Source organism: Colletotrichum chrysophilum, assembly GCF_026319265.1.
Source record: "Colletotrichum chrysophilum strain AFK26 chromosome Unknown scaffold_135, whole genome shotgun sequence".
In the NCBI taxonomy this organism is placed as follows: Eukaryota; Fungi; Ascomycota; class Sordariomycetes; order Glomerellales; family Glomerellaceae; genus Colletotrichum; species Colletotrichum chrysophilum.
The window spans coordinates 96,659-123,164 of NW_026517422.1; the positions used below are offsets into that span (position 1 = coordinate 96,659).

A 26,506-nucleotide genomic window follows, 5' to 3' on the forward strand; every position below is an offset into this window, starting at 1 on the left:
TCAGCGCCTTGCATGCGTCATGGCAGCTGCTGCTGACCTTAATCACCGGTAAGTCCGATGTTAGAAGAGCAGAGAGCTGTGTATATTACGTTGACATAGATTTTGATACGACCAGTCATTGTCCTCTTCACTGGCATCTTCATGGCAATTGACGCGCAAACTTACAACCCTTGTGGCGCCGCTGGTGGACCTGGCCTGTGGCCAACATCTTTCAATATTAATATTCGTGATCACTAATTCAACCCGAACTGAAACCACGAAATATGTAGTCTCCTCCCTGGACATAAGATAGCGGCTTCCCGTGAACGCTGTGTGACTATACCAAGTGCCTCTCCCTTTCAAGGAATATGTGAACAAGCCGTTTCTTGCATCTCCACATCAAACATTTTAGTGAGATTTAAGCAATAGGATTGAAATGTCGAAAGCGATTCAGAGGATCGTATTTCGCCTTCAGCAGACGAAGCCTATCCAACCTCCAGGCTTCATGACCGTACAACTCCTCAATAGGCTCTAGCCCATTGGCGTAGTTGAGATACACGTTGGTTGGTCGCTCGGGCTGGCCGTTCACCCAGTGCTCTTTGATTTCATCCACCCACTCCTGTCCTGCCTCTTGTGCAGCAGGATTATTAGGAGGGACGAAGACCATGGGGAGCATCAGGTGATGGTCGTCGCGGAAGGGATAAGCGGAATCGTCGGGGTTTTTGGTCTGCACAGCTGCGGTGGAGTACCCTTCGTGAACTATAGTAGTCCTTCCGGCGAGTTCTGAACCAGAGGCAAGTCGCTCTTTGAAGCCCTCAAATATGAGGCGCTCAGAGGTCAGGTTGTAAACTTGCAACCCTACTGCAGCAATGGCTCGCGTAGTGCCCTTTTGGCAGAAGAAGGATTCCTCGTTCATTTGTTGCGCCGCAGAAATAGAAGGGTAGGGACCGTCGTCTGACTCGTCATAAGCAGACTCGATCGCGTTGAATGGCGCCAGGTGTTGTTCCGCTTCTTCCGCAGACCCTCGGTAGGCGAAAGTCCAGAAGATGACGGGCTCTTCGATCGATATCGTTCTATTCACCAGAAAGATTCCGAAGTTGGCCGTCATATTAACAGGGGTAGACCCATTGCTGTGGAAGAGGTTCAGGGCCTCGAAAACCTCCTCGAGTTTGTCATCCCGCCAGACGTAGTTATGGTAGTGCCACGTGTCGGGGCCGCGAGGGAATATGTTCAGCTCAAAGCTGGTAACGATGCCGAAGCCGTGTCCTGCGCCCTTCAATGCCCAGAATAGATCGCTATGGCTTGTTTCGCTGACCTTCACGGACTCACCACTAGCCAGGACAACATTGAGTTGGATGAAGTTGTCGATTATCAAGCCGTAGAGGCCCTCATGCCGTCCATGGCCCCCTCCGAGACCGGGGCCCATCATACCAACGCAGTCGCAGGCTCCTGTAGTGGCAACATACCCGCGATCCCACAAGTACCTGGTGACGTTGCCACCGTAAACACCGCCTCCAAACCAGGCAGATGCGCCGTCAGGCTGGATATCAATACTGTGCAAGTTCTCCAGACTGATTTGAATGCCCTTGAAGGTATTGAGCGATTGACTCCAGCCGTGACCGCGGTTCACAGCCAAGAAGTCGATGCTATCCTCATTGCAATACTTGACCTAGTAAATCGTTTAGCAATAGCCTCTGGATAGTGGGAGTCGATGCCCGAAGGTGTATAACATACGATGATGGATACATCGGACTCTTCTCCAGGTGCGATAACAACTTGAATTTGGGGCGTCGCAATCGGGTTCCACCTGGCAGTCGCGTTGACATATGAATCATCGTCGGGTCCAAAGATGGTGGAGGTTTTGGATACGCAGCATCCCAGTTCTCGTCGAACCTGCTCGACATCCAACTGGCTCCGCGTGACAGGCGCTTTAGTGAAGTAGTTGGGTATGCTATGGGCGAGAGCGAAATTTTGGAGTAACCCGAGGGCCAACAGGAAGCACAACAGTTCGTTCATGTTGAAAAGTGTGACAGGTTTGACTCGGGGCATTGGGGTAGTGTGAGAAACACCTCAATTGTTTTTCGCGGATGTTTGTCAAATGAGAACAAATCGGGACTGCCTTGGTTATAAGTCGTACAGAAAATGCCCAAGGCTACACTGAGTCTAGGACGCTAGGGAATACGGCCTTGGCCACTCACCGAGTCTGAGACAAGAACGTCCAGTTTCCTATTTCAGCAAGTCGGCCAAGAGATTCCAAGAGTTTTCTTGTGAGACGGGAGCAGGCAAATGGTCTTTCCTTTCTTTTCTTCCCGTAATCTTCTGCCCAATGAAGTTTCTATCTTGATGCCTATACTTACAATTTCGATCCGTAATTGGTGGATTTTGACAGTCTTGAGAAGCAGGCTCTGTGGTTTCACCGAATTTTTAATGTGTATTAATGCATGCATGTTGCATTATTGAACGCCGCGCGTCCGCAAGAGTCCACACAGAGAGCTTGGCGTAAGCACACAAACCACCTCCAACTCAAATGTCGCAGTTCATTGGGCAAGACGACCTAATGATATGCCCCAACATCAAAGTGGTTTCCTGGAACAGAAGTATTCTCATAATCAATGTGTTTGCAGCAAATAATCGTTGGAGCAGGTTGATTTGGGGGAGTTGCATCAGTCCCTTGAGTGATGCATCAGCTCACGTGGTATGGTTAAAGGGCAGTGCGCTGGTTACTTGTCAGACTTCAGACTGGAAACTAATCACGCTTCCAGCCCATGCCAAAGGGTCCAGGGTACCGCTACGGTCTACAGCCTGCAAGTCGCAAGTCGACAAGTGCAACGAGGAGTAACCCACAGCGACGAGAGGAAAGATCACAGGTTAACGACGATGAACCACGAAAGACTCTCGCTACCGAGTTTCTTGTGATATTTCAATTTTGTCCCCAATCTGTAATTGTAATTGCTAAGCAGAAATTTGGCCTTGCGTCGTGACAAAGTTTCTTTGAATGTCGAACAGTCTTACAGATATATGACCTTGACGTTGAGATTCCTTGCCAATTTGCCCAACATTTGATCCAAATGCTTTCGGTTGTTCTTCACCCGGAACCAATCTTTTCCGTTGTTATCCAATTCCATTTCAGTGCACGCGCGAACGTCAACTATGCGCAGGCTCCGGTATTGAGACTGACAGTTAGTATTAAGGACCACGCTTAGATTCTCGAGAGAAAGCAAGACTTTCGTAACTGCAAATTCCCAGTTAAAGTATGGACAAGGACTTATCGGAACAAACTCCAAAGTCTGTAGTGTCCGTCCTACATTTCCAACATCTTGCTGAGATTGTAAGAATTTTGTATCCCCAAGAATGTCGATAGGAAGCAACCATCGAAGATTATTGGTTTTGATATGCTTGAGAACCTTCATGCTAGAAATTGCTCGGGCCATATTCGAATAGTTTGTTTCGTATCCAACCCACACAAGGGTCTCCAGCGTGCTCTCAAGACCCAGGAAAGCGTTCTCAGGCATCCTCGTGAAGCTGTGGTAGTTTGAAAGTAGCTTGAGAGACGGAAGCCTTGATAAAATATGCTCTCCGTCACGTGGAAGAAATTTGCAGTCGTTGAAATATGCTTCTCGAATATTACTTAGGATGGGAAACCCTTGAGTTTTGAAGAAACCATTCAACGACAGCCGTTCTAGACCGGGTAGCCTTGAAAGAAGACTGTACAAACTGTCTTCATATAGTCCCATATAGTCGCGAATTTCTAGAGACCTCAGATTGACCAGGTTGTTGAGCAGATCTGGCTTAAAGTATGGGTGAATGGATGTTTGCGTATACCAGAAGGTCTGGATGGAAAGATGTTGAATATACGTTTGCACAACAGGATGTGAGGTGATCCTTTCGAAGAATCTTGCGACCATTTCATCATCGCCGTGAATGACTGGTGTGCGATAAATCACTTTGCCGCATGCGGCAAAGAGGTGTGAGCTTGTTGCGGTGAGGTTCTGGATGTCTTGATTCCGCCGCTTGAATTCCTTGTAGGCTGGCGGCTCTGTTCCATCTTCGGTAGGCTTGTAAGACAGTAGATCCCGACTCCAGTAATTCTCTACGACAGATTCGGCTGAAATGTACTTCAGCGACGGGCCGATGTGTGGGAAGTTGGCGTCATCTTGTAGGTGCTTGGCGATCTCGACCAGAAGTTCCGTAGGAAGCTTTTCGAAACTGCTCAGATTCGAGTTCCGCTGTGCTGCCTCTGCTGCAGCTTGTCTCGGCATTTTGTCGATGTATGAAATGTTGTGTGGTGTGCAAGTTCTCAAGGAAGCGCGCATGGAATCGTTGATTTAAAAACGAAAGGCTTTTCACCCAAGCGTAAGGCTTTTGTTTTCTTTCATTAAGGTACCTGTCTGACGGTCCATGACTATCGGTGTCATGTTTGGACGCATGCGTCACACGGGCAGAGACAAAGTTTTCCCGTCCGTACCTTGATGATATCCGAACGGAGTTCAGGGCGGTGCTCTGAGCGTGTGCGCCCAACCAAAAGGTGAGTTGGCATCCTCATTGCGCGCTTGGCAGGTTTGACGCATGGTGAAAAGAAAGTAAAAACGAAGAAAGAAAGTGAAAAAGCGTGGCTGTCGTTGTGAACTCCCACGTTTACTGCTGGTTGAGCACCTAAGCTTCGAAAGTGCTAATCTATTTGCATACCTAGACAGAGTTTTTTTTTTTTTCATTACATGCTCGGAATAAACTGATTTGACTACATTCAACCGCCTACATGGTCATCGGCAAATAGCAACTCCACACCCAACCTCCGCAGCCGTTTTTGATAGTCAGTCAGAACCTCTCCTGTATCCGTGAGGGGAGGCTTTCCTTTCGATATCAGACCTACTGCACGAAGGTCCACGATCCGAATTCTGTTAGATTCCGCCTGGCACCGCGTTTCAATCCAGCCCAAGACTGATGCCAATGCGGGGGACGAAGCCCCTCGCCTGCCCCCACCGTACCACGAGGGCATCGTAAACACCGTGTGAAGCTCGAATGCCTCCAAGCTTGGCATAAAGTCATCTCTTTCTGGGCCATCCCTCGTACGCAAGACATAGCTTACGAAATGGTACCAGCAGAGACTGAGACGCTTGACCCTCGTCAGGCGAGACACAGGAATCTCGGCTTCAAGGAAACTGTCCAGACACGTGCGGTCATGCTTGTGCGACCAGCCGAGGAACTCCAGCTGAGGTGCGATGGGATCTAAATGTTGCGACTTGCAATCTTTAACACACCAGGAGGAGTGGAGTGAGTTGTAGGCGGCCAGCGATCGAAGAGCTGGCAGCTTTTTCAAGATCGATTCTGCCTGCGGTCGTTTGTCCCGCCAACTTGAATTCCAGGGCGCGCAGTTGTAAAAGTGCGCCTCGGTGATTCGAGGCAAGAGTGGTAGATGCAGTTCGAGGCCCCTGAAGTGTTTGAACGAAATGCGTTCCAAGGCGGGGAGTTTGGGTAGAAGTCTGCACCACTCCACGACGTGCTTTGGCTCCTTCACCCATGGCTCCAGGGCAACGTCCAGGCTCCTCAACATCTTCAGCTCCAGAGTGTCTGCGTTGATGCGGTTCTTCAATCGAAGCAGCGGGAACCAATTCCATGTTTCGCAACTTGACTGTTCGAACATATCGTACACAACAGTCATTTCGCTAACGAAGTCTTGAAGACGGTTCCGTTTGGCAATGTTGGCAAGCAGGCTTCGTACATTCTTAGAACCCACAGCGACTGGTGCACGGTAGCGGCTCACATATAGAGCGAAAAATATGCGTCGGCTGGTGAGTGAAAAGTTGATGACATCTCTGCATGGCTTCGGACGTCCTCCTTTGCGCAAGTGGACCAATGTTTTGCGGTCGGCATGTCGTCTATGGTAACCCTTTATTTCGTCATGGTGGTGACGGTACGAAGCAGGGAAGTGTGGTGCCCAAGGGTAATACTGGCATATCGTGCCATCAGTTGATGTATAAGTGCGCTCCGGATCGCTCGCCGGGAAGATTTCGGGTTGGAGGTACTCGGCGATGTCGATCAGAATTTCGCCGGGCAGGTTGTTGAGGTTCGGCCTTGTGACCGCGTCGGTGTCGTGCGACGACGGCCCCTTCCGGCACCAAGTAGGGAGCACGATAAACTGGCGCCAAGGCATTGCGCCTTATTTGCGTACCAGGAAGACGCCCACGCGACTGATGGATGTTCAAGGAAGAGCGACGGTGAGCATCTTGCTATCAAGATCAGTAACGAACTGTGAACCCCTTAACAATTCTGGGTAAGCTAAGATGAGCAAAGACCAGCGACAAGAACTGAAATCAAGGACAGGTTCGCGATTCAGGATCTGGGGGAATATTTATGTAGCATGTGCACTGTGGCCGTCCAGGTAGCAATCCGATGCTCAAAGTTTCCCATAACAATGCTATCGCGCCTTTATTGATTGCTCCTGCAGCCAAGAGAACTAATTCGGCAGCTTGAACGACGTGGCAAATCGCTACCAGAGAAATTTGAGCGCTTTACGATTTTGAAGCTGCAATAATACCCGCCACAACGGCAAAAGCCTCCAGTATTTGCCTGTGCATATCCAGTCTCTTCCAATCGGCAGCCCATCCGCGGACTTCCTCAAGGCTAGCGCCACCGCCGGGACCATCATTTTTCTTAGAGTTGACGATTCGTTCGTGTTCGGCGAGGAGCTTGTCGTTGACGGGAAACACCCTGAACTGGGTGTATGGCGCCACGGACCCCATGAGGACGGCCGCGGCGAGGTTGTAGATAAATGCAGGGCTTTCGGCGCCGTCTGGGGAAAATAAAAATAGCACGAAATTGTTAGCCAATGGAAAATAATAGTAATACGCTTTTTGGCGTGTGTGTGCTGTGCATTTAGGTTCGTGCCGGCAGCACGGCGAAGAGACAGGGGAGGGGCCGGACCCACCTTTCCAAGCAAGGAAACCGAAAACGGCCGCCGTGCCGGTCACCATTGTGGGGCCGTACTTCCGGCCGAAGTCCCACCCTCGGAACCATAGCTCGGTGATTAGGTCCTTATCTCGGAGCTGCACGATGCTGTGCATGGCGAGTTTGTCGCTGCCATATTGATATCCTGGTATTGTTAATAAAGCCTCGGGCCTTCTTCTCGGGCGTGGAAAAAGCGATGGCCGTTGGCCAACATACCTACGAGATGTGCCGCTCCAGCAAGGTTGACCAGTTGGAGCACACGGGTCCAATTGATACCCTCGGCCATGGCGAACGAAGGTTCCGTCTGAAACTGTGGGTCAGATAAGGGTCGTAGAAGTCAGGGTGTGGTTAATGCGCTTGAAAATAGGCAGGCGAGGTGTGCGATAGTCATGATCAAACTGCAAGATCAGCTTCATGAACAATCCAGCGATTGTCGTTCATTTTGACTCTTAGATCCATCCCACACAGCCCGCGGTCAAAACGTTGACAGCCCCTCATCTTGGTCATCAATTTCGTCACCAGTGCGTTCTGATCCCCAGATATGCAACCTGTGCCGCCATCCCGCCATCCCACCGGCACACCAAGCCAACAGCCCCTAGTAGACGCGGGAGCCGAAATAGCGCGACGGCGAAATCTCTTTTAGCCCCGTCTCTCGGCTAAACAGCAAGGCTTGTCTCAAGTCAGACAAGGCTGTAATGATAAGGCCAGATTGAAGGGAACGCCTGTTGTCACGTGGGGCTCTGTCCAAGCCCAGCCCAGCCCCGCGTTTCGGCAGTCGGGCCGCAAAACAAAGGGTCACGATCAGAGCGCGCAGCAAGTTCGAGCGTATTTCACCCGTCTATTCGGTGCTAGCTGGGGCCATAATGGACGCCCGTTCCTTTTAACGGCTCTAATACAAATGGTTTGATGTTCTCGATGAACTCTCTGTCGCTCTCCGTGTGCTTCATGCACCAGCACCAGATGGCCATTCCCAGGCACCGGTCCCAGGAGAGGAGCGGTATCAGCGGCTTGTTGTCCATCATCATCACCGCCTTATCGCACATTCTGCTGATTATCAAAAGCTCCTCGTCGCCCTGGTCGTCCATGAGCTCGGGGTCCGTCGGTATCATGCCGAACCACTGCGCTGCTGGGCCGTCCCACATCATGAGCGGCATGGGCACTTTGACTCTGAGCATGGCTGGCTCTGCGTTTCGGGATATTCGGAGCGCGGGGTATATCGTAATAAAGACTGCTTGAAGGATCAAATGTAGTTTGAACTGAAAAACGGCAAGACTGTTTCGCAGCAGAGTTAGCAAAAGATCTCGTAGTCTGTAGGCTTTGGACCAGAAGTAAATGACAACGCCCACTTTCGGTACAAGTTTCCCTCTTCTTTCAGAGCGACATGTCCCAACATCAGATGAACCTCGTCAGAGGAACCACTCTCTTCTGCTTGTGATGCTTTCAACGAGAAGGGGGCTCTCAACGTACCGCTGACATGATTCCCGGAAAACCCAAGGATACCCACTATTCCCGCAAAGTTGCGAAGCTGCGTTAATCTTCGACTGGTCGTAAAGGCCCGTCGCCTTGAACGTCTCCAGGAGCATTGCGTGCGTCATCATCACGTTCTCCATCGTTTTGTCTGCTCGGTATGGCACCAAGATTGTTGAAATCAGCATGGCTTGGAAGATTGGTAGCAAATCTACTCGCGGGGACAGCATGCCCCTTCTTGATTGTTCTAATAGTTCGAGCTGTAGAGACTTGGTGTTAGCGTACTGCGTTACGGTACTGACTCGGGTCGCATTTAAAGTGGAAACCAATTTGCCCGTACGCTGTAAAGGCCAACACGCCAAAAGAGAAGTTATCGACACTTACGATTTTGTTGCCTACCTCTATTAGGAGGTGGTCGTGGAACCTGATGGCGAGATCTCGTGACCCCGGTGCCGAGGCAAACCATAGTCCAACGGTGATGACGGCCTGCATCAGCAGCTTAGGCTGCATCGTGGACTCGAACGTCTCCCTGTGCAGCATCGGCCACTGGGGATGGAAGTGGTCAAAGTAAACTCTCTGCAACTGCATCCTCATCCCCTCATCCAACATCGATCCAGGTGCAAAGTCGAAGGTATCGGTCATCGTCATCGGTGCCGGTGGCATGATAGTCTGCGTAAGCAAGCCGGTGGGCGACATCCCCGTTGTCAAGGGGTCCGGCATGATGACGGGATTCGAAGGCGCCATGCAGGCAGCCAGCATGCTAGAGCCGGTAGAAGGGGACGATCCCACCGCTCGTCCTGGCGATGGTTGCTTGCCGCGCGGCTGCGGCCACTCGCACGATCTCCCCTTATCGTTGCACGTCGAACAGGAGGGTTGCTGACCATCGCATCTTGTCTTTGTGCGATGGCACGGGACGCAGGCTTGTGCTACGCGTGTTGGCGGGGCAGTCGGGCCGTGGAGAACCATATGCCTACGAAGAGTATCTCTATTATGGTGTTTTCCGCGTGTTAGTCTAGATATTGTTCGGGTTCGGGTCCGTTTCCGACCAACGCGAGATGGCCTCGGGTGCCGAGCTGGTGCACCACTTTGATACTTTCTCTACAACCACAACAACAACCACAACGACAACCAGCAACAACTAGAAGACAACGGTGATTGCAATGACATACCCTCTTGTAAATTTTGTACCACATGATGGGCAGCAAAAAGATGGTGTAGCCGCGTGCTCCTTTTTGTGGCGCGTGAGGTGTTCTTTGCGTAGATAGGAGCGGCCGCAGCCGTCATGGTCGCAGGTGAACGGCATTCTGGGCAGCTCCAGCGTACGGAAGGAACAGATCCATCGCACTGGAGAGTTGGTTCCCTATACAGTTGACTAAAGGATGAGTAAAAAAAGGGCTTGGCGGTAGAGAAGGGGCTCGGTGCATAGAATAGCACCGGTGCACTGGTGCGCTGTGTGTTGAGATGTTCGGACAGGACCTTCGCTTGACTCCGAGACCCCCTGGGAAACTGTGGGGCCGGGGCTAAACCTCCCGCGGCAGCTGTACGCGCCAAAGCTCGCTAATGATTGGTCTCCCACTCTCCCGGTGCTTATTAACACGCGCTGACTCAGCGAGTGGGATACCGGTTTTGTGGGTCTTGGGGCGCCGGGGCGGGGGCTCCGGACGCCGAGTCTGCTGCCAATCCGCCGGCGAGCCGGTAGGAGGGCCGTTGAGCACCACGGAGCTTATGAATAGCAGTTTAAAGAGCCCCGGGCACGCCGCCGGTGATATAAGAGTCCACCGGAGGGTTAGATGTCGCGATATGCAGTCGAGAGAGAGAGACAGCTCGAACGCCTTCACTGTAGATAGAGGGAGGGCACACCGACGAGACAGACATCCCGCTGAAGATTTCGCTTTCTGAGACACCGTTTACTCATCACCTCGCACACACGGCAGAATAATAATGGCTGCCCTTAAAAAGATAGCCGTCATCGGTGTAAGTACATAGCCCCGTCCCCCCTCCCCTCACCTTGCTCCCCCTTACCTTCCCCTCCGGACTCCAGCATTGACCAGTGGCCCGCACGTGGCAACTAAAATAGGGAACGGGCGACCTCGGCCATGTCATCGTCCAGCAGTTGGTTGCCGCCGGCATCTTCGACGTTGCCGTCGTTACCCGAGACTCCCGAGACACACGAGGCAAGATCCCTACGGGCGCCAAGGCCGCTGAAGCCGACTACGAGTCCCTAGAGAGCCTGACCGCAGCCTTTCGAGGCTTCGACGCCGTCGTCTGTACTCTGCCAGGCCATCTGGAAGCCTCACTTCTGCGCATTCTCGACGCCGCCATCGCTGCGGGCGTAAGGCGCTTCATTCCCTCAGAGTTTGGCTCAGATCACCGGCAGCCGGCCGCCCACTCCGTCCCTCTCTCCGCGAGCAAGATCAAGGTGGACAACACACTTCAGAAGGCCGCCTCGGAGGGCCGCATCGAGTACACGTCCATCTTGGGAGGACCATGGATAGAATGGATCATGACTTTTGAGGAGGGCATGAGCATCCCCGAGCGCAAGTTCTTCATCCACGACGGCGGCGACATCCCCTTCGGCCTCACCACCCGAAAGGCATTCGGCGACGCGGTTGCGGGCGCGCTCAGGCACCCCGAAGAGACCAAGAATCAACTCTACACGATCGAGGTCATCAGCCTGACTCAAAACCGCATCCTGCAGCTCGTCAAGGAGGCCCTGCCCGACCTCGAACTTGAGATTGTCCATGTCAACACCAAGGAGCGTTACGAGCGAGGCGTCAAGAAGCTTGTTTCGGGCGTCTTTGACATGTCTGTTGTGGGGGACATAGTTTTGAGATTCGTCTTCGACTCGGAGCTACAGCTTACGTCCGACACCAAAGCCGCCAATGAGTTGCTCGGTGTCGAGAGCATCACCGAGAAACAGTTCAAGGAGCTCGTCAGATCCTTGGCCAACTGAAACTGGGGCCGCCAATGGAAAGCAACGTTATGCGCGTGCCTTACGTCGTTAAGCACAGCAGAATGTCGGTCAAAACTAGCAAAGAAACGTGTAATAGCGACTAGTATTCATAGAAACCAATTGAGAACGGCTGAAACTCAAAGAGGTCTGTAAAGATCCGACGGGAGGTTCCATGAGCCTGGAAAATTTTGTAAATCCGCGGCACTATTGCCTCAAAGCGGACATAAGTCGTTACGCCAAAAAGCGCCAAGCCAGCGCTACAGCTCTGTCTAAAGGCCTCTAGACCGTTAGTCTGATGCTCTAAAGACCCTCCTAGAGACGGACAATTAGAGTTGCCCACGGCCGCCGGCTATCCACTGGCCCTCCCCTGGTCCGGGATGTGGGCGGCGTCTCCCGAATTGCCGGAATAGGACATGGCACGGTGTCTACGATGAAGCTTAAATGAGTAATGAACTCGTTGGCGCCCATCGAAAGAACGGACGGACGGAACCAACAACAGGACCAGACGAGAACGAGATGCAGCAAGAGCTTTGACAACAGCCCTTGCGCAAATCGCCAATGACGATGGCAAGATCAAGATGAGAAACCCAACGGTCGCGACCAGTCACTCTTTGGGAGCTGATGGCGATTCCCACAGACGGATACGGCCCGACAAGAAAACGAGATGATGATCGATGACGGCACGAGCCCAACGATGCAAGGCCCGAACAGACTACGGCTCCTAAGCCGGGGATCAACAACGCCATCGGGTTCATGTCCCGAGTTGGCACCAACCCTCATCCAAACTTGGGCCGAAGTTCGAACAAACTCAAGCACGGCAGCAACACTCAACTAGTCAGAAACGCTTTCTTGGATTTCTTTGCTTTGCCGCTCCACGGAGCCGACAACGGGCCCGTTCAGAACCAGTCCTACAGGGCCGCTGGCGAGCCTACGTGGCATGGAAGTTTAAAATAGGAATATCTAGTCGAGGGCAGGCAGCGCAGGTTGGCAAATACCCCGCCACACAAGTCCCTCTCGTGAAACCGTGCGCCCACGGACGCTCAACGGTCTCGTCGGCACCCACGCCGTCTCATTGGTCAGTAACCAGGTTTTAACATGTCTGTTGTAATGTACAAGTTGGGGTGAAAGAGGGTAAAAAAAGAGGTCTTGGCCCTGGAACATTTTTTATATACATTCTATAAGGTAAGCAATACTGTTGGTGATTCGGGGCTTGTTCCGAACCTGCGCTTGCGCTTCCATCTTCCGGGTAACGATAGCCCGGGTCTAGTAGCTGTAGCGGAACTGCTTGTTCTCCTTATCAGTCATCGAGGCCCAGACCTCGGGGGCCATGAAGGCGTCCTCGGACTGCTGCTTGGCCCCGCGTCTCTTGTTCTCCCAGCGGTAATAGGCGTACAGGGCCAGCGTGACGACGGCGCAGCCGGCCTGGGTGCCCATGACGGCGATCTTGGCCGGGCGGTAGTCGGGGGCGTCGCGGGCCTGGAAGGTCTGCGGGCCGATAATGTTGCCGAGGGAGAAGGATCCGCTGACGATGGCGGCGGCGAAGGCGCGCTTGGTTGCGCCACCAAAGTTGGCGGCGGTCCACTGAAGAATTTTTCCCGTTAGACACACTTCTTCTTTTTCTTCGTCTGCCGTGTCTCACTCCAAAACTTCGCGTGTGGAGGGGACGAAGACGGGCTAGGCTACTTACGGCGTAGAACACGGTCAACGGAGCGACGACGGCGTTGACGAGGTAGATGCCCGCGAGGCAGCCGGCGCGGTTGCTCACGGGGAGGAATGACATCAGAGCGCCACCGATGATGCTGGAGCACAAAATTAGCAAGGCTTTTCTTATTTCTACCGTTCCGTTCCCTCGTCTCGAACGATGTTGTTTATGACTTACGCTGGGATGATGCAGGCGACGATCCAGGCCCAGCGGTTCGACTGGTAGCGAATACCGTATCCAACGAGGAGCGTGAAGAAGATGCTCACGACACCGGAGGGCATGTTCATCAGGGCGGCGTGCTTGGAGTCGTAGCCCAGGTTGCGGATAAGAGTGGCAGAGTAGGTGGTGACGACACCGCTGGAGACGGAAAGCTGCGGGCTTGTTAGCGAGGGCAGAAAGTTGTCAGGGGTTTTGCGGTACGCACGAGGACAACGGCAATGGTCATCAGGTACATCTGAGGGTCCATGAGCGCCTCGAGGATCTGCTTGGGGCGGAACTTGCGGCTCTCGATGCCGGTCTGGTTGACGCTGACGTGCTTCAGCAGCGCGACCTTCTCCGTGTCACTCAACCAGCGGGCCTTCATCGGGGTGTCCGGGACGAAGAAGAAGGTGGTCAGGCCAATGGTGACGGTGACGCAGCCGAGGACCACGAACATGATGCGCCAGCCCGCGAGGCCGGCGCCGGGGGCGACGTGCTGGAAGCCGTACGAGATGGCGCCGCCCAGGATCTGGCCGAGGCCGAGGCCCAGGTACCAGAAGGAGAAGCGCGGGGCCTGCTCGGACTTGGTGTACCACTGGGAGCTGATAAGCATAAGGGACGGGCCGATGGTCGCCTCGAAGATTCCCAGGAAGACGCGCGAGACGAGCAGGGAGGTGTAGTTGTGCGCGGCGGCACCGCAGGCGGTCGCGGTGCCCCAGAGGATCACGTTGATGCCCAGCCATTTGGCGGCGGGAACCATCTGGAGGAAGTAGACTGCGGGATGTGGGTGTCAGTGCATCCCTCTTTGCTTTTCCGAAGCCTCTCGTCCACGAGACCAGCGCTTGGCTTTTCTTCTTCCTCAAGCGAGGCCGGGGAGGGCCCAATGGGAAACATACTGTTTGGAATCTCGAAGCACAACAAACCCACGAAGAGGAATGTGGCAATGTTGGAGAAGTCGTTTCCGACCAACTTGAGGTCCTTGTTAAGACCCATCACGGCCGCGTACTGTTGTCACTCATCAGATTACTGTTTTACTCTCAGGAGATACGGCTGGATCGCAGAAGCAAGCGCCCGGGCAGTCCAAGCTGAAGAAGGGGGTGAGACGCACGTTGAGGATGACCTTGTCCAGGAACTGCATCGTGTAGCATCCGAACATGAGGGGCACGATGTGCCAGTCAATCTTGCGGCGGAGCGCATTGATGTCGACCGAGCTGGTGTCGCCGCCGGCCTCGCGGTGGTCGTTGAGGAACTTCCAGGCCGCGTCGACGGAGCCGGAGGACGGGCCATCGTGGCCGGACGCAGCCGAGCTCACGAGGTCCTTTGGGTTCTTCTCGTCCATGGACATGGTGTGTGTCTGGAACTAGGGTGTTTTCGAGAAAGAGGTTAAAAAATAAAGTGAATTAAAGAAGAAAGCAATATGCAAGCGCAAAGTGAACGAGTGTGACGTGACGCCCTGGAATTACAAGCCCGGTACGACCCAAAAGCACGATGTCTGTGATCGACGAGGAGGGCGCACAGGCTTCCGCTGCGGAGCTGCTGAACACTTAGAGTTTTGCTGATCAGCGAAAATAAAAAGAGGTGTCAGATGGAAAAGAAAGAAAAGCGACGGCGAGGAAAATAAAACGCTGTCGGCCGAGAAGGGATGGGATGGGATGGTAGTAATGAAGAGAGGGAGGAAGAAGCAACGAGGGAGGCCAAGAGCTGATTCGACCGCTCTGATTAATCCTGCAAGTGTTACTGCTACCCCTGTTTACGTCGGGCAAGGTGATGTTCCCATTCAATTATGAATCTGCTTCCGATTCTGGTTCGAGGAGGGCCCAGAAGCACGGCGTTGTGGTTTTTGTTGGAGCTGCTTGGAAGATGCACCTCACACCAAGCTGCGAGCAAGTGCTCTCTACTACATCCGCCCCCTCGTGATGCAGCATTTTTCAACATTTCCTTTTAATGTAACCCATCCTGTGCCTCTCAAGCCAAGCCTCTAAGCTACCTGGGAGCTCGTAGTGCCGTACGGCGCAGCTCCCCGATCCCCGCCTGCATTTTGCAAGGTTTGCGCGGTCGGGGGGAGGGAGGGGATTGCAGGGTTACGAGGGGGGACCCTGGATAGCTTTTTGTCGACCAGGGCCGACCCTCGCCTCGTCACTCTCGCCAACGAGCTCACCTCACACCCCCTGGCCACCGATGCACGCAACCTGGACCTCCAGTTCGAGAGCCGAGCATCGCTGTCTACGGACGGATAGGATGAGACCAGTGACAAGGTGAATGATGCATCCTCAGCTGAGGACTGGATCCAGGTGAAGGCGCAGAAACGGTGGGAACAAGAGACCAGTGGCCGCCGTTGCCAGCATCCCCGTCGAGGGCCCCATTGAAAGCAGTCCCATTCATATCCGGCCGCATCGCAGGTGAGCCTATGATCGAGTCCCAAAGCCAAAGCCAAAGCCATCTGCTCCCATCTCGCCAGACCGGCCCGCTCTCCAGAGGGCGCGCGCGGGGATCCAGGCTGATGGTGGCGCTCTCTGCTGATTCTTATCTCCCCATTCACCGGAACGAGGTCCGTAATGTGGCGGCGTTGTTAAAAGAACGTCCACCTGAGAAACAGCAAACGGGTACTGAGCCCACCAGCTGGTCCTGAGCAAGAGTCATGACGCAGAATTTCAGGACTCTGTTAACCACAAAAAAATGGGAGATAAAGTGCTTCGAAATCGTGTTCTCTGGGCGGGGGCAGTGCGACCGACCACGTTATTGTTGGGGGCGCCTTTTTTAATAACAGCAAGGCGGGCTCTGAGGAGCGTGGACGGGCAGCGCGGTATTTGCTGGACATGCCAAAGTGTCAAATTTACGCTTCTGCCGTCGAACGATATTAATCTTCTGCCCGGGTCAGAGGTTCGCACGACATTGTGTCGAGCAGAAACTTTCGCCTCGCCTTGCCTTGAAGCGAAGAGGCGGCACAGCAATAGACGCACCGTTTTGACGGGTTTTGACAGATACCGTCCGCTCGTCTCTTCCCGTCCCTCCCACTCCATTTCCCTTCTCTCGCCGCAATTGACCAGTCAAGTCTTCTTTTGGGAATTTGGAGGTGGTGTGCGGTCACTTTTTTTTTTGTTGGTCGGCCGCCATCTTTAGCTTCCAACGTTTCCATTCCCAGATGCAGCTTAAACAGCGACGACCCATGTTCACCCGCCGCCGTAGCTTGTTGCACCATCCCTCTCCAGGGACCGAAAGCGATAGCTTAATGTTCTTTTGTCATCCCGGCCTCCTGCCCCTTCGGATGGCACTCCGGACGGCATAATGGAAACGGTGGAAGCTTGAGAAGCGAAGGAAGAAGCAAAGGTTTGGAAACGAGACATGCGTGTTTTCCTTGGCGGAGGATGCCCAGTCTACACACGCACCCTGCCCCGATTTGCCTCAGGGAGAGACCACCACCACCGTAGAGAAGCGATGCACCTGTGCATTCGCGGCGGGGACCTCGTTGATCCCCCAAATAAGCACCCAGGCTTCTCGGCTTTTCCAATGTCACCTCGCAGAGGTTAGAGAAGAGGGAATCCACCCGGAGTGGCATCGCTGATTTCCTCCGCGCTCCGTGAATATGCGGTGCGGGCCCGTTCATTGGCCATGCAAGGCCATGCCAGTCTTGGCCGCGCACGACTCCCGCGGCCTGGCAAAACCCTATCAAATTGTTCGGAATTGGCGTGAAAGACGCATCCTTGCGATAGTTGAGACACTTGAGGATCGGGCTTTTCCTTTGGCAAGGCACCCCTCAGCTTCGATGTGCCTCGCACGCCAGATCAAATCACTCCCACGGCCCAAAAGATCCCTCCATCTCTCCTAGGTACCCTACCTTACCCCGTCATCGACCACCACCCCCTCCTCCATCTAAAATGTCGTGACCCAGTCGGTAGCAGACTTGCAAAGGGGCTTACCGAAACTGCGGGAAGGTCGAGCGGGAAGACACCAAAAGCAACACTTGTCACTGGCCCAGCTGCCTTATTCGCGGTGGATAAGGTGATCTCCCAGCCAGCAGCACACAGAAAGGAGCAGGGCCAGAGGTAATAAAGATTAAAGCGGCTCCCCCCAGTCCCCGTCGATTCAACGCCCTCGTGGAGCTGAACGGTTCTTCGGCCTCTCCACCATTGTTTGTCCCTTGCTTCCCAAATCTGCAGGCTAGGCTTCTTCTTTACCAGTCCGCCGGCGTCTCCTCGAAGTCCCCTTACTTGTTGGCTTGATTTATTCACCTCTGGTCCCTTCGCTGATTTCCTCGCGCGTGTTGGTTGTTGTCTTGTAAAGTTTGTTCATGTCTTGAAGCCACAAACGTGTGCGGCTCTTCTTTCCCATCGGTTTAGTCTACTGGGTCACATACGGCAGCTACCCGCAGCACTGTACGCCATGGGCTGGGTATTGAACGCCACTCCCGAGGTCGAGGCCATCTCGCAGTGGCCGACCATCATCGCCATCTGCACCGTTCTGTCGGTGCTGTCGGTCCTTATCGTAGGATCTCGATTGTACATCCGGCACACCGCCAGAGGTCTGGCTTCGGATGACTGGATGTCTCTGTTATCGGTGGTTTTTGCTCTCGCTTACTCTGGTCTTACCATCGGTCGTAAGTACACACAGCTGTCATCCTCATAAACATCTTCTGACGATTACAGAAACGAGATATGGTCTCGGTTTGCCCATCAAGCTCCGTCCCAAAGCGAACTTGATTCAGTACACGCGCATCAACTTTGCTGGCCGCCCCATCTATCAGATTGGGATCAGCTTCTTCAAGATTGCGCTCTTGATCAGTTACCTGCGCCTGCTCAAAGGCACCGATCAGAAGAGTTACCGGCGGGTAGTCTGGATGACCATCATCATCGTGTTTATCGCCCACTTGGGATGCGCATTTTCACTCGTGTTTGCATGCACTCCTGTAAGAAGGTTCTATACCACTACGATTACACATTACTAACTCTCTCCGCTCAGGTTGCCAGGTCATGGAACCCGACACTCCCTGGCACATGTCTGGCCCCGGGCCCGTCTTTCACCGCGTACGCCGTGGTCACCATCGTCTCTGATGTCGTCGTGGCCCTCCTCCCCATCCCAGTCCTTCTCAAGCTCAACATCCGCTTGGAGAAGAAGGTCGGCCTTATCGCCATTTTCCTGCTGGGTCTCTTCACGACGCTCTGCTCGATTCTTCGCTACCTCGAAATCAACCGCATCCAGTTTGGCGACGGAAACTCGACGATGCTGGTTTTGTGGGGAACCATCGAGTTCAACGTTGGTGTAAGCAATTGCCAAGCCCCGGTTGTTCGTCTCATAATGCTAACGAGCGGCACAGAACATCGTCTCCTCGCTCCCCTTCCTCGCGCCCGTGTGCATGAAGAAGGCGAAAGACTACCGCTCGAAGTACTCTGGCGGCTCCTCCCACGGACGCAGCGGGATGAAGCACGCCGAGCGGTACAAGCTCAGCGACATGAACCACGACAAGAGCGTCTTCGCCTCGGCGAACCACAGCAAGGGCGACAACGGCAGCGAGGAGAACATCCTCCCCGGCAACATTATGAAGTCCGTCACGTACAGCGTCCAGGTCGACGACAGAGTACAAGGCAAAGGGTCCACACGGAGGAGGGATTCGAAAGATTCGGTTTGAGTTTGGACGGAATGATTTTACGGTTGACACAGCGGCTACGGCACAAAACATAAAAGATGTACATGATAATGTGTAAGGGTATTAGAACAAGAATCGAGACATTGATAGATCTACAAAGAGGCGTTCGGGGGCCATTTTACCATCATCATCACGAGTTTCAATTTTTGTGAGCGATCACTTCCCACCAGGGGACTCCAAAGTCCGACCCCAGAGTTGGATCTAGACGAGGGAATCCTCAGTATCACCATCTTCCCGTCAGCGAATGCGACTCTCGATCGGAAATCATGAGCAGTAAAAATAGGGGACATGGACTGCACGGGCTGCTGATCGCTCTCCACCAGCAGACTGGGGCACAATTACGTGGCTCATGCTCATGATTCAATCCCCCTCCAGATCCCACTTCACGAGGAACATATGGGGAGTCGAACGATGGGCAATGCAAATCTTTTCCCACTCTTCATTCCCAAGAATGCGGTGTACGCGATGGCCACGGCGATGCACGTCTATTAATCTAAAGTGGTATCCTGACTCTATCCTGAATCTATCTTACTCTTCATCAAAGTGAAGCTTCATCTCCCGCTTGCTGAGGAGCGGGCTCGTAGGGCTAATCTTGGGCCAGTCGTGCGCGTCCAGACAGGCCCGCCGCGACGCCAGCACGCCGGGCCGCGCCCTGGCGACGACGGCATCTTCGTAGACGTCCATGGCCGCCCTGAGCTCCGGGAAGCCGGCGCCGCTGCCCAATTTCGGGCCCACGGCCTCTGCGAAATCCAGGACGTCGAGGATGGCGTGGTTCGCACCCTCGCCTCTGTCTGTGCGTGCCGTCAGCCATCATCCTCGTTTATTTGAGACGAACCCTTCTCCCGAGGGATCCTACGGAGCAACCCATCGGGTAATAAGGGGGATGGAAGCCAAAAACATGAAAGTTTCAATGCTATAGGGGCGGGCACTTACACATTGCCATGGCATGGAAGGCGTCCCCCATCAACACCGCGCGTCCTGATGAACGAAGGCCCTTTGGTGGAGGATAGTCGAAGAGGTCGAGTTGTTTCACGTCGGTGTCAGCAGGAATGCCGAGTGCAAGGGAGCGAAACGGCTCCGACCAGCCGCTGGCGAACGACCTGATGAGATCGAGTCTGCCGCCGTTGGTCTCCGGAAATCCCGTCGGCTCCGGCTTGCCCAAGAAGCCCGGACGATCCGGCCACGAGATGCACATCTGGCAGCTGTACTTGCCCGAGCTGTCATCATTGTTGCCGGGGGCGTCGAGCACTGCGGTAGAACAAACGCACAGAGTTCGTGTTAGTCTTTTTCCATGCCGCGCGCATCCAGAAGGACGATGCTAGGGGGGGTGGATGAGGAATTGGGCATAGCTCGAGATCAAGGTTTTCTCCGCCCTTCGATAGCGCGCTGGGGATTTGCGCCCACGGTCAGGGACAACCCTGCCTCGGCGATACGGTTGATCTCGGATCATCGTCCCTCACCATCGTCGGGAAATCAGAAGCCAAGGAGAGGGGAGAGAGAAATCGAATGCAACGTTGGATGAGAAAAGGATGACAAAGAAGGTGTACTCACTGCTAAGATACAGAAAAGTGTCGTTCTGAGACGACGTCCCTTGCAGGAAGAAAGGATCAAGCTTCCGGATCGGCTCCATCTCTTCGGGGGACGGAAACACCTTCAGGCCAAGAACCCGGACCGGGATCCGGTGCCTCTGATGGTGATCCGGGAAAAGCTGCGTCCGCACTCGGGATGCGCCTCCGTCGCATGCGACGAGCACGCGACCGGCGCACGCTGAGCCGTCCTCGAAGGACACGATGACGGAGTCCTCCTTTTCCTCGTAGCTAGCGAAGCCCTTCCCCCACTATATTGCAACTCAACATCAGGATCTGGCGCGGAGAGGAGAAAACACAGAGAGCCCCATAATCTAAAAAGGTAAAAATCGCGAATCATACCTGGATGTCGATGCCGGTCGCAACAAGCCGACGCAACCTCTCCCTCGTAACCCTGATCCGCAGGCTCTCCGGCGCGCGGGGGCTTGCGCCCTTCAGCTCGCCGGTGCTTAGGTCGAAGAAGGGGAACGCGGAGGCCTCGCCCCTCGCGACGGCGGCGCGGTCGACGTAAGCCTCGGGCAGGCGGGCGACCAGGTCCTCGGGCAGCAGGGACCGCAGCGCGGGCAGCGACCAGTGCAGCGTCAGGCCCCAGCCGACACCGCGAGTGGTGAGGTCCGTGTCGCGCTCGAAGATGCGGAAGGGCACGCCGGTCTTGCGCAGGTGCTGGGCGAGCAGCAGGCCGCTGACGCCGGCGCCGATGATGATCACGGGGAGGGGCCCTTGCTGTGCTGAGGTGTCTTGGACCGCCATGGCTGTGGCTCTGTGTCTCGGTAAAACGGCGTTTGACGAATTATGGATTAATGGTAGGGGGTGTGTTACTCGGCTGGCAGACCAAGTCGTTTTGCTTTTTGATGTGCGGTGCAGATGCAGCGGTAGCAAGCGTAAGCAACAGGGCGAGCAGCCAAATGAAACGCAATGGCGGAAAACGGCACCAATGACAACTTAATGCTGAACTGCAGTTGTCGTAATGTATGTTACCAGTGGCGTGTATTAGCAATTGGCGCTCAGCTTGCTTGTCTTGGCTGTGCTATGTTGGGCTCAGTCACTCAGTAGGCACTTCCGGTGCTTGAGATGGCACTTCCGATGCTTGTGGACGTCCAATTTCACTCTGTCTATCCATAGAGGGCCCCGTTTCTCAACTTATCGAACCACTCCGCTGCTAATGTTGAACCGAAAACTCTAATCCCACTTCCCATGCCCTGGACCCCAAGTGGACGAGGACGCAGAGTCGCCTGATGTCAGGGGTTTTGAGGGCCAGGATCTCCTAGCGACAGAGACCCTTGGCACGGGAGGATCGCGGAGCACCTCCCCGGCGCCACTGTCCACACCACCTAAGAGACGCCGTCGACGGGTGCTGGCGGCCTAGAGACCCTTACGGCAGCCTCCCGGCGCCATTTCCTTCAGCGACCTCCCTAGGTGGTAACTTCGCCGGTAAGGCAGAGCGGGAGCGGGAGGGAAGCGGAGGGCGTCTCGTCGGCTAATGATCTCTGTCGTATTTCGAGGTCTGTGCAACCGACAGAGCGCGGCGGTGGGCCGCAATCACACTACGATCTGACAGCACCGATATCTGTCAACCCGTCTTTGACGTCTGTCGATGACAACCAATTGACTTTGGGCAGCGATTGTCCATCCAAAGAAGCCTCACCTGAAGAAGTATCGAGTTGTCCGGACAGAAGAGGTGGCTGCGAAACCACACTCCTTCATCCCTCGGTCTGGCTCAGCGAGCCAGGGGATGCTGGCCCAGCCAGAACCGCTAATCTCGGAGTGGCTAAAGGGGGTGGAGGTAGCAGGCACAACCAAAGCAAAAGTTCGCAACTGGGCCCGTACGTAATTCCACCGAGGAGCCCTGCCCACAGGGCGAAGAAGAGAAAAAAGTGGTCGGATTTCGTGTTGGTGTGGTGGTTTCTCCTCCTTGCAAGTTACCAATTCTCCTCCCCCAGAGCCACACCAGCTCGCCGCCTTGCCCTCCAGTCCGTTCATGGCTAAGCATTTTCGCGAGTGGATGCTTCTCCGGGAACGCTATGCCGTGACCCAGGCAAAAAACAGAACAGAAAACTCCACCGTCGTCGACTCTTTGTAGCGCACCAACCGCGCAGCCAGTCAACGACATTTCCCAAGGATGGTCGCATTCGTTACCAGACCACTAGCCCTTCCTGTCCCTGAACTTCACAAGGGATGCCTTGCCGGCACACAGGCCGCTCTGCCCTCTGAGGCCAACCCATTGGCCCAGTTTACGCCACGCCAGACCTGGGTTTCGAGGACCTGAGCATATTCCAGCCTCTTAAACCCGAGATATTGGATGACATTGAAGCTTCCTCTGTTCGTTTCTTGGACCCGAGATTGATCCGGGCCCCCTCAAACATGAACTCACTGTGAGCATGCCAGAACTCCCTCTCGATTCGATTGCGCGAGGAAAGATGCGCCGAAGAGAGTACCATCGGCCGCAGATCAGACTTTTTTCTCTCTCCCGCAGTCCCTACCGGTCAGCCATCCCAAGAAAGCACCCCCTGTTTATGGGCCGATGCAGCGCAACGGCGCAGCGAAGCACACCTTCCAGCCTACGTTAGCTGCATCCCACGCCGGTTCTTCTCGGTGATTTCACTCTCGCATCGCCGCCATGAATCTGGTAAGGCGTCCGGTTTCCGTGTCATGTAAACGAGGGAAATCCCGCCCGAAACCGTTCCTGGGTCGTAATAGCGTACGGCGCAGCAGCAAAACGGTTGTCGTAAGAACTTTTTTTCCTACCTAATTTTCCCGTCGAAGCCTCGGGATGGAACGTAACGTTGGCGGCGGCGGCACTTGTCGGTCCTTTTCTCTTGGTCTCGATTGATCGTTCCATCAGAGCTACGGTAGAGCTTCACGCCCACCGTTAGTTCAAGGTTCTGACTGTTTTCATTTGACAAGCAAACCATCAGATCGAACCCGTCTATGGGAAATGCCCCGACCACTGACGTTCTGATTACGAAACTGATGGTGCCCGCCCCTGGATCTGACCCCCTCAACGACACCGATCGCCTGGATCTTCCAGCGAATGGTGCGGCGGATGCGAGCGACGCGCGCATACTCTTGCGTGCCTTATTATTTCCATGTGTTCTGGGTTGCAGATGCAATGCATAAATCACGCCGCACCGAAACTCGCATCTGCCGACACGAGGAGCCAGCCAAGGTGCTGTAATGCAAGTTCGTTACGGACGCAGTGCAATGCTATTCACACCGTTCATTCAACGTGTCTCCCGTCTTCAGATTAGATCCAGATACGGAAATGACAAAAGAGTCACAACGCAGCCGCGCACATTTCCACTTGGTCGGAGTCCCTCCGCCGCCTTATCTACCCTATCGCCAAGCAGAACCATCATCTCGCGCGCCTCGACTGCCTGACGGCCCCTGAGGCGCAAGCGACGCGAAGCGAAGGGGGCCAGATTCTTCCCCTCGAGCCTTGGAAATCTCTGGGAATCTTTCCTCCGGTGGAGTCGTAGGCGAGCGAGCGGGGGGTGCCGTGTTGAAGATTTTTGATGACCACCACCCCTCCCAGGGTCCCCAAGCTGCGCAGGGGAGGGCGCGGAGGACCCATCAGGGCTGCGTCGACGAGTGAGAAGTGACAGCATGGGGGCCAGATGCTGTAGCCCTGTCGATACAACGCAAGCCATGGGCTCTTCATAGAGTTTTGCTCGTCCATGGTACCGATGTTGCTTGCCCTTCAGAAACCTGGGATATTGGTCCGGAGGTCTGGATGAGGTTGTTGGCGCCAGAAGGGGCGATCGAGCGGCGACGAATAACATCACCATGTCCGGCGGAGAAACAGTGGTGAGCCCCGGCCGATGGGGAGTCCCAGGTTGCAGGTGAGGAGTCGGGCGTCCGCCGACGGCATGGAAGCATCTTGCTGCCGGTCGTGTGTCGTCCCATGAAGTTGTCCAGACCGTTGAGTCCAGGGTCCTTGGTGCAGAAATGGATTCATTCCCAATTTCCTGGGTTGGCTTGCATGCAGACAGGCCACTGGCTCCAACAAACACGGAGACATGGTGCTTTCAGTGTCATCGGAAAGTAGCTCCGTCCCGGTGAAGCTTTCTCGTTCCCAATCCAGTAGTCAAGAGCCGTCGCGTATGCCTTGCGTAAACGAGCGGTTTTTCCATGGGCCCGTGGACGATGTCTCAAGGGAGAACTTCGGGTCCGACCATGAAGAGCTTGCCTAAGCTAGCGACAGATTCGGGAGACATGTATGTTTCCGATGTTACATCATGATTCATGACTCTCGCCCATGAAGCTTCGAAGGGGTCGATGAGAGCTCATCTCACTTTGCTGTCACGAGGATGTCTTGATGTCTTCGCCCCTGAACCGCTCACAATACTTTACTCAACGTTAACTGACTTTCAATAGTCTAGACTCTGTTGGCCTGTCGCTGGCAGGCTTCTCTTACACTCCCTGGTCACATAACACACCCTGACTTTGGGGGAGTTTGAGACGGTCTCTTAAGTCTGCGCATCCGCAAATACAGCTCCTAGCTACCCTTTAGTATGCGTGGCGCTCCGTTATGAAAGTGGCTGCCTGGCTAAGAACGGCCGCTAACGACGAGCTCAGTCTATGTCCCATCCTTCGTGAGAAGTTTGTTCAAAGATCGCCTCACTCATGATTGAATCATACCACGAAGAGCTGCAACATTCTGAAGAAGTGACACGTTCATCACGCGCTTGTAGGGATTCTCATCCATGGGCAGGTGTCGCTACTGCAGGCTCCATGCGTTCGCAGATACGATGGGACTTGCCTTCGCAAAAGCCACCCGGCATAGCTCCGTAGGTAGCCGAAGGAGGACAAGGGAGCCAGAAAGTTACTCAGGCTGGGAGCAGTGTTGAAATGGGGGTCTTGGGGCCAAGACCGAATCAAGGGTCGTCTAGTATTAGCATGGAACGATCGAAAGAGAACTCAACTATGAGAATTACATTTTGCGCTGGTGAAAAAGAGTACCTGTAGATGGAGACGACTGGGGCTTCATTGGAGATACTGCCTATGGATACCGTGGTTCTGGGAAAGCTTCGTTCGTTGAAACTGGCTTATATGTTTGATACAACATGCGATAAATGTATCACTTCTGGGGACACCAATGCTACCTTGCAATAAGGGAAAAACAGTTTTTGAACCCGTCGAGATGAAGTATCACTTAGCCTGTCAGTCGCTTGAGTTGGAGCCTACAGGATGTGAGAGATGGGTTTTGTGACGAGTTTTGCTATCCGGGCGGATACTTCTAACTAAACGGGCAGAACACTACCTGCTATAACAAAAGATCATTCTCTCTGTAAATCCCTCATTGCTGTCGTTGCTGTCATTGCTGTCGTTGTCGTCGTTGTCGTCGTCCTCATCGTCGTCTTCTCCTTACTTGTTACTGCTGTGGTATTTTCACTATCCGTCCAAATCCAATAGCAAATGAGCTGTACATAATCATAGGTCAGTCGTGAGTTGACTGGATGAGTTCCATGTTCGTTCCACGCTTCGCTTTAGTCACTAGATGAGATGTAGTAGAAAGCTCTATGGCCAAGTCCTTGAGACTACAGGAGACATCTGAGCACCCGCTCACTTGAGCTCGATGGCAGAAGTCATATACGGAACATCTTGAGGAGAAAGAGTTAATTATTGATGACTTATTGCAAGATGTTGTTCAATAAATAGTATGCGCGACATGACGTTGAAGGAAGATCAGAGGCCAAGATCCAAACAAAGTCTTTTCGCATTCCATCAGACCAGAACTTAACTAGGACGTGGCACATCCTCATAAGTCATCGTGAATGGAAGCCACTTGTACCAACTCGTGTCCGGCAGCTTATACCACGCAGGGCGGGAATGGCTGCTGCTTCTTCCATCGTCCCTATAGTATGAGTTGGCCTGGAAGTCGGGAACCTGTAGCGATAAGTCAACGTACCCACTTCCGAAACACCCCCCCATGCGAAACACCAAAAAATAATGCTATCGCAACAACACCACCAATTTCAATTAACTATCAACGAGGTAAAGTTGCAACCACTATGCAGCTTTCGGCCTCACTAGGG

General features: G+C 54.0%; 7 protein-coding genes across 7 annotated transcripts; 2 read left to right on the forward strand and 5 right to left on the reverse strand.

The window, feature by feature from the left end:
- Nucleotides 1-397: 397 nt before the first annotated feature.
- On the reverse strand, nt 398-1,995 carry COL26b_011297 (uncharacterized protein; the record flags this gene model as incomplete). The annotated part of the gene is made up of 2 exons (XM_053183968.1): nt 398-1,648; nt 1,714-1,995. The coding sequence occupies 2 exons, from the start codon at nt 1,993-1,995 to the stop codon at nt 398-400; spliced, it is 1,533 nt and encodes a 510-aa protein (XP_053032104.1).
- Nucleotides 1,996-6,488: 4,493 nt separating this feature from the next.
- Nucleotides 6,489-7,210, reverse strand: COL26b_011298 (uncharacterized protein; the record flags this gene model as incomplete). Its single annotated transcript, XM_053183969.1, has 3 exons — nt 6,489-6,769; nt 6,905-7,069; nt 7,141-7,210. 3 exons carry the CDS (start codon nt 7,208-7,210, stop codon nt 6,489-6,491), a joined length of 516 nt encoding a protein of 171 aa, XP_053032105.1.
- Nucleotides 7,211-7,772: 562 nt separating this feature from the next.
- On the reverse strand, nt 7,773-9,111 carry COL26b_011299 (uncharacterized protein; the record flags this gene model as incomplete). Its single annotated transcript, XM_053183970.1, has 3 exons — nt 7,773-8,196; nt 8,392-8,651; nt 8,791-9,111. The coding sequence occupies 3 exons, from the start codon at nt 9,109-9,111 to the stop codon at nt 7,773-7,775; spliced, it is 1,005 nt and encodes a 334-aa protein (XP_053032106.1).
- A 1,221-nt stretch (nt 9,112-10,332) lies between these two features.
- COL26b_011300 (uncharacterized protein) lies at nt 10,333-11,344 on the forward strand (the record flags this gene model as incomplete). Its single annotated transcript, XM_053183971.1, has 2 exons — nt 10,333-10,365; nt 10,469-11,344. 2 exons carry the CDS (start codon nt 10,333-10,335, stop codon nt 11,342-11,344), a joined length of 909 nt encoding a protein of 302 aa, XP_053032107.1.
- Nucleotides 11,345-12,607: 1,263 nt separating this feature from the next.
- COL26b_011301 (uncharacterized protein) lies at nt 12,608-14,589 on the reverse strand (the record flags this gene model as incomplete). The annotated part of the gene is made up of 6 exons (XM_053183972.1): nt 12,608-12,925; nt 13,032-13,143; nt 13,224-13,417; nt 13,471-14,018; nt 14,141-14,249; nt 14,353-14,589. 6 exons carry the CDS (start codon nt 14,587-14,589, stop codon nt 12,608-12,610), a joined length of 1,518 nt encoding a protein of 505 aa, XP_053032108.1.
- Nucleotides 14,590-17,624: 3,035 nt separating this feature from the next.
- Nucleotides 17,625-18,867, forward strand: COL26b_011302 (uncharacterized protein; the record flags this gene model as incomplete). Its single annotated transcript, XM_053183973.1, has 4 exons — nt 17,625-17,838; nt 17,888-18,147; nt 18,201-18,500; nt 18,556-18,867. 4 exons carry the CDS (start codon nt 17,625-17,627, stop codon nt 18,865-18,867), a joined length of 1,086 nt encoding a protein of 361 aa, XP_053032109.1.
- A 546-nt stretch (nt 18,868-19,413) lies between these two features.
- On the reverse strand, nt 19,414-21,221 carry COL26b_011303 (uncharacterized protein; the record flags this gene model as incomplete). Its single annotated transcript, XM_053183974.1, has 4 exons — nt 19,414-19,676; nt 19,819-20,133; nt 20,437-20,722; nt 20,814-21,221. 4 exons carry the CDS (start codon nt 21,219-21,221, stop codon nt 19,414-19,416), a joined length of 1,272 nt encoding a protein of 423 aa, XP_053032110.1.
- Between the last annotated feature and the right edge of the window lie 5,285 nt (nt 21,222-26,506).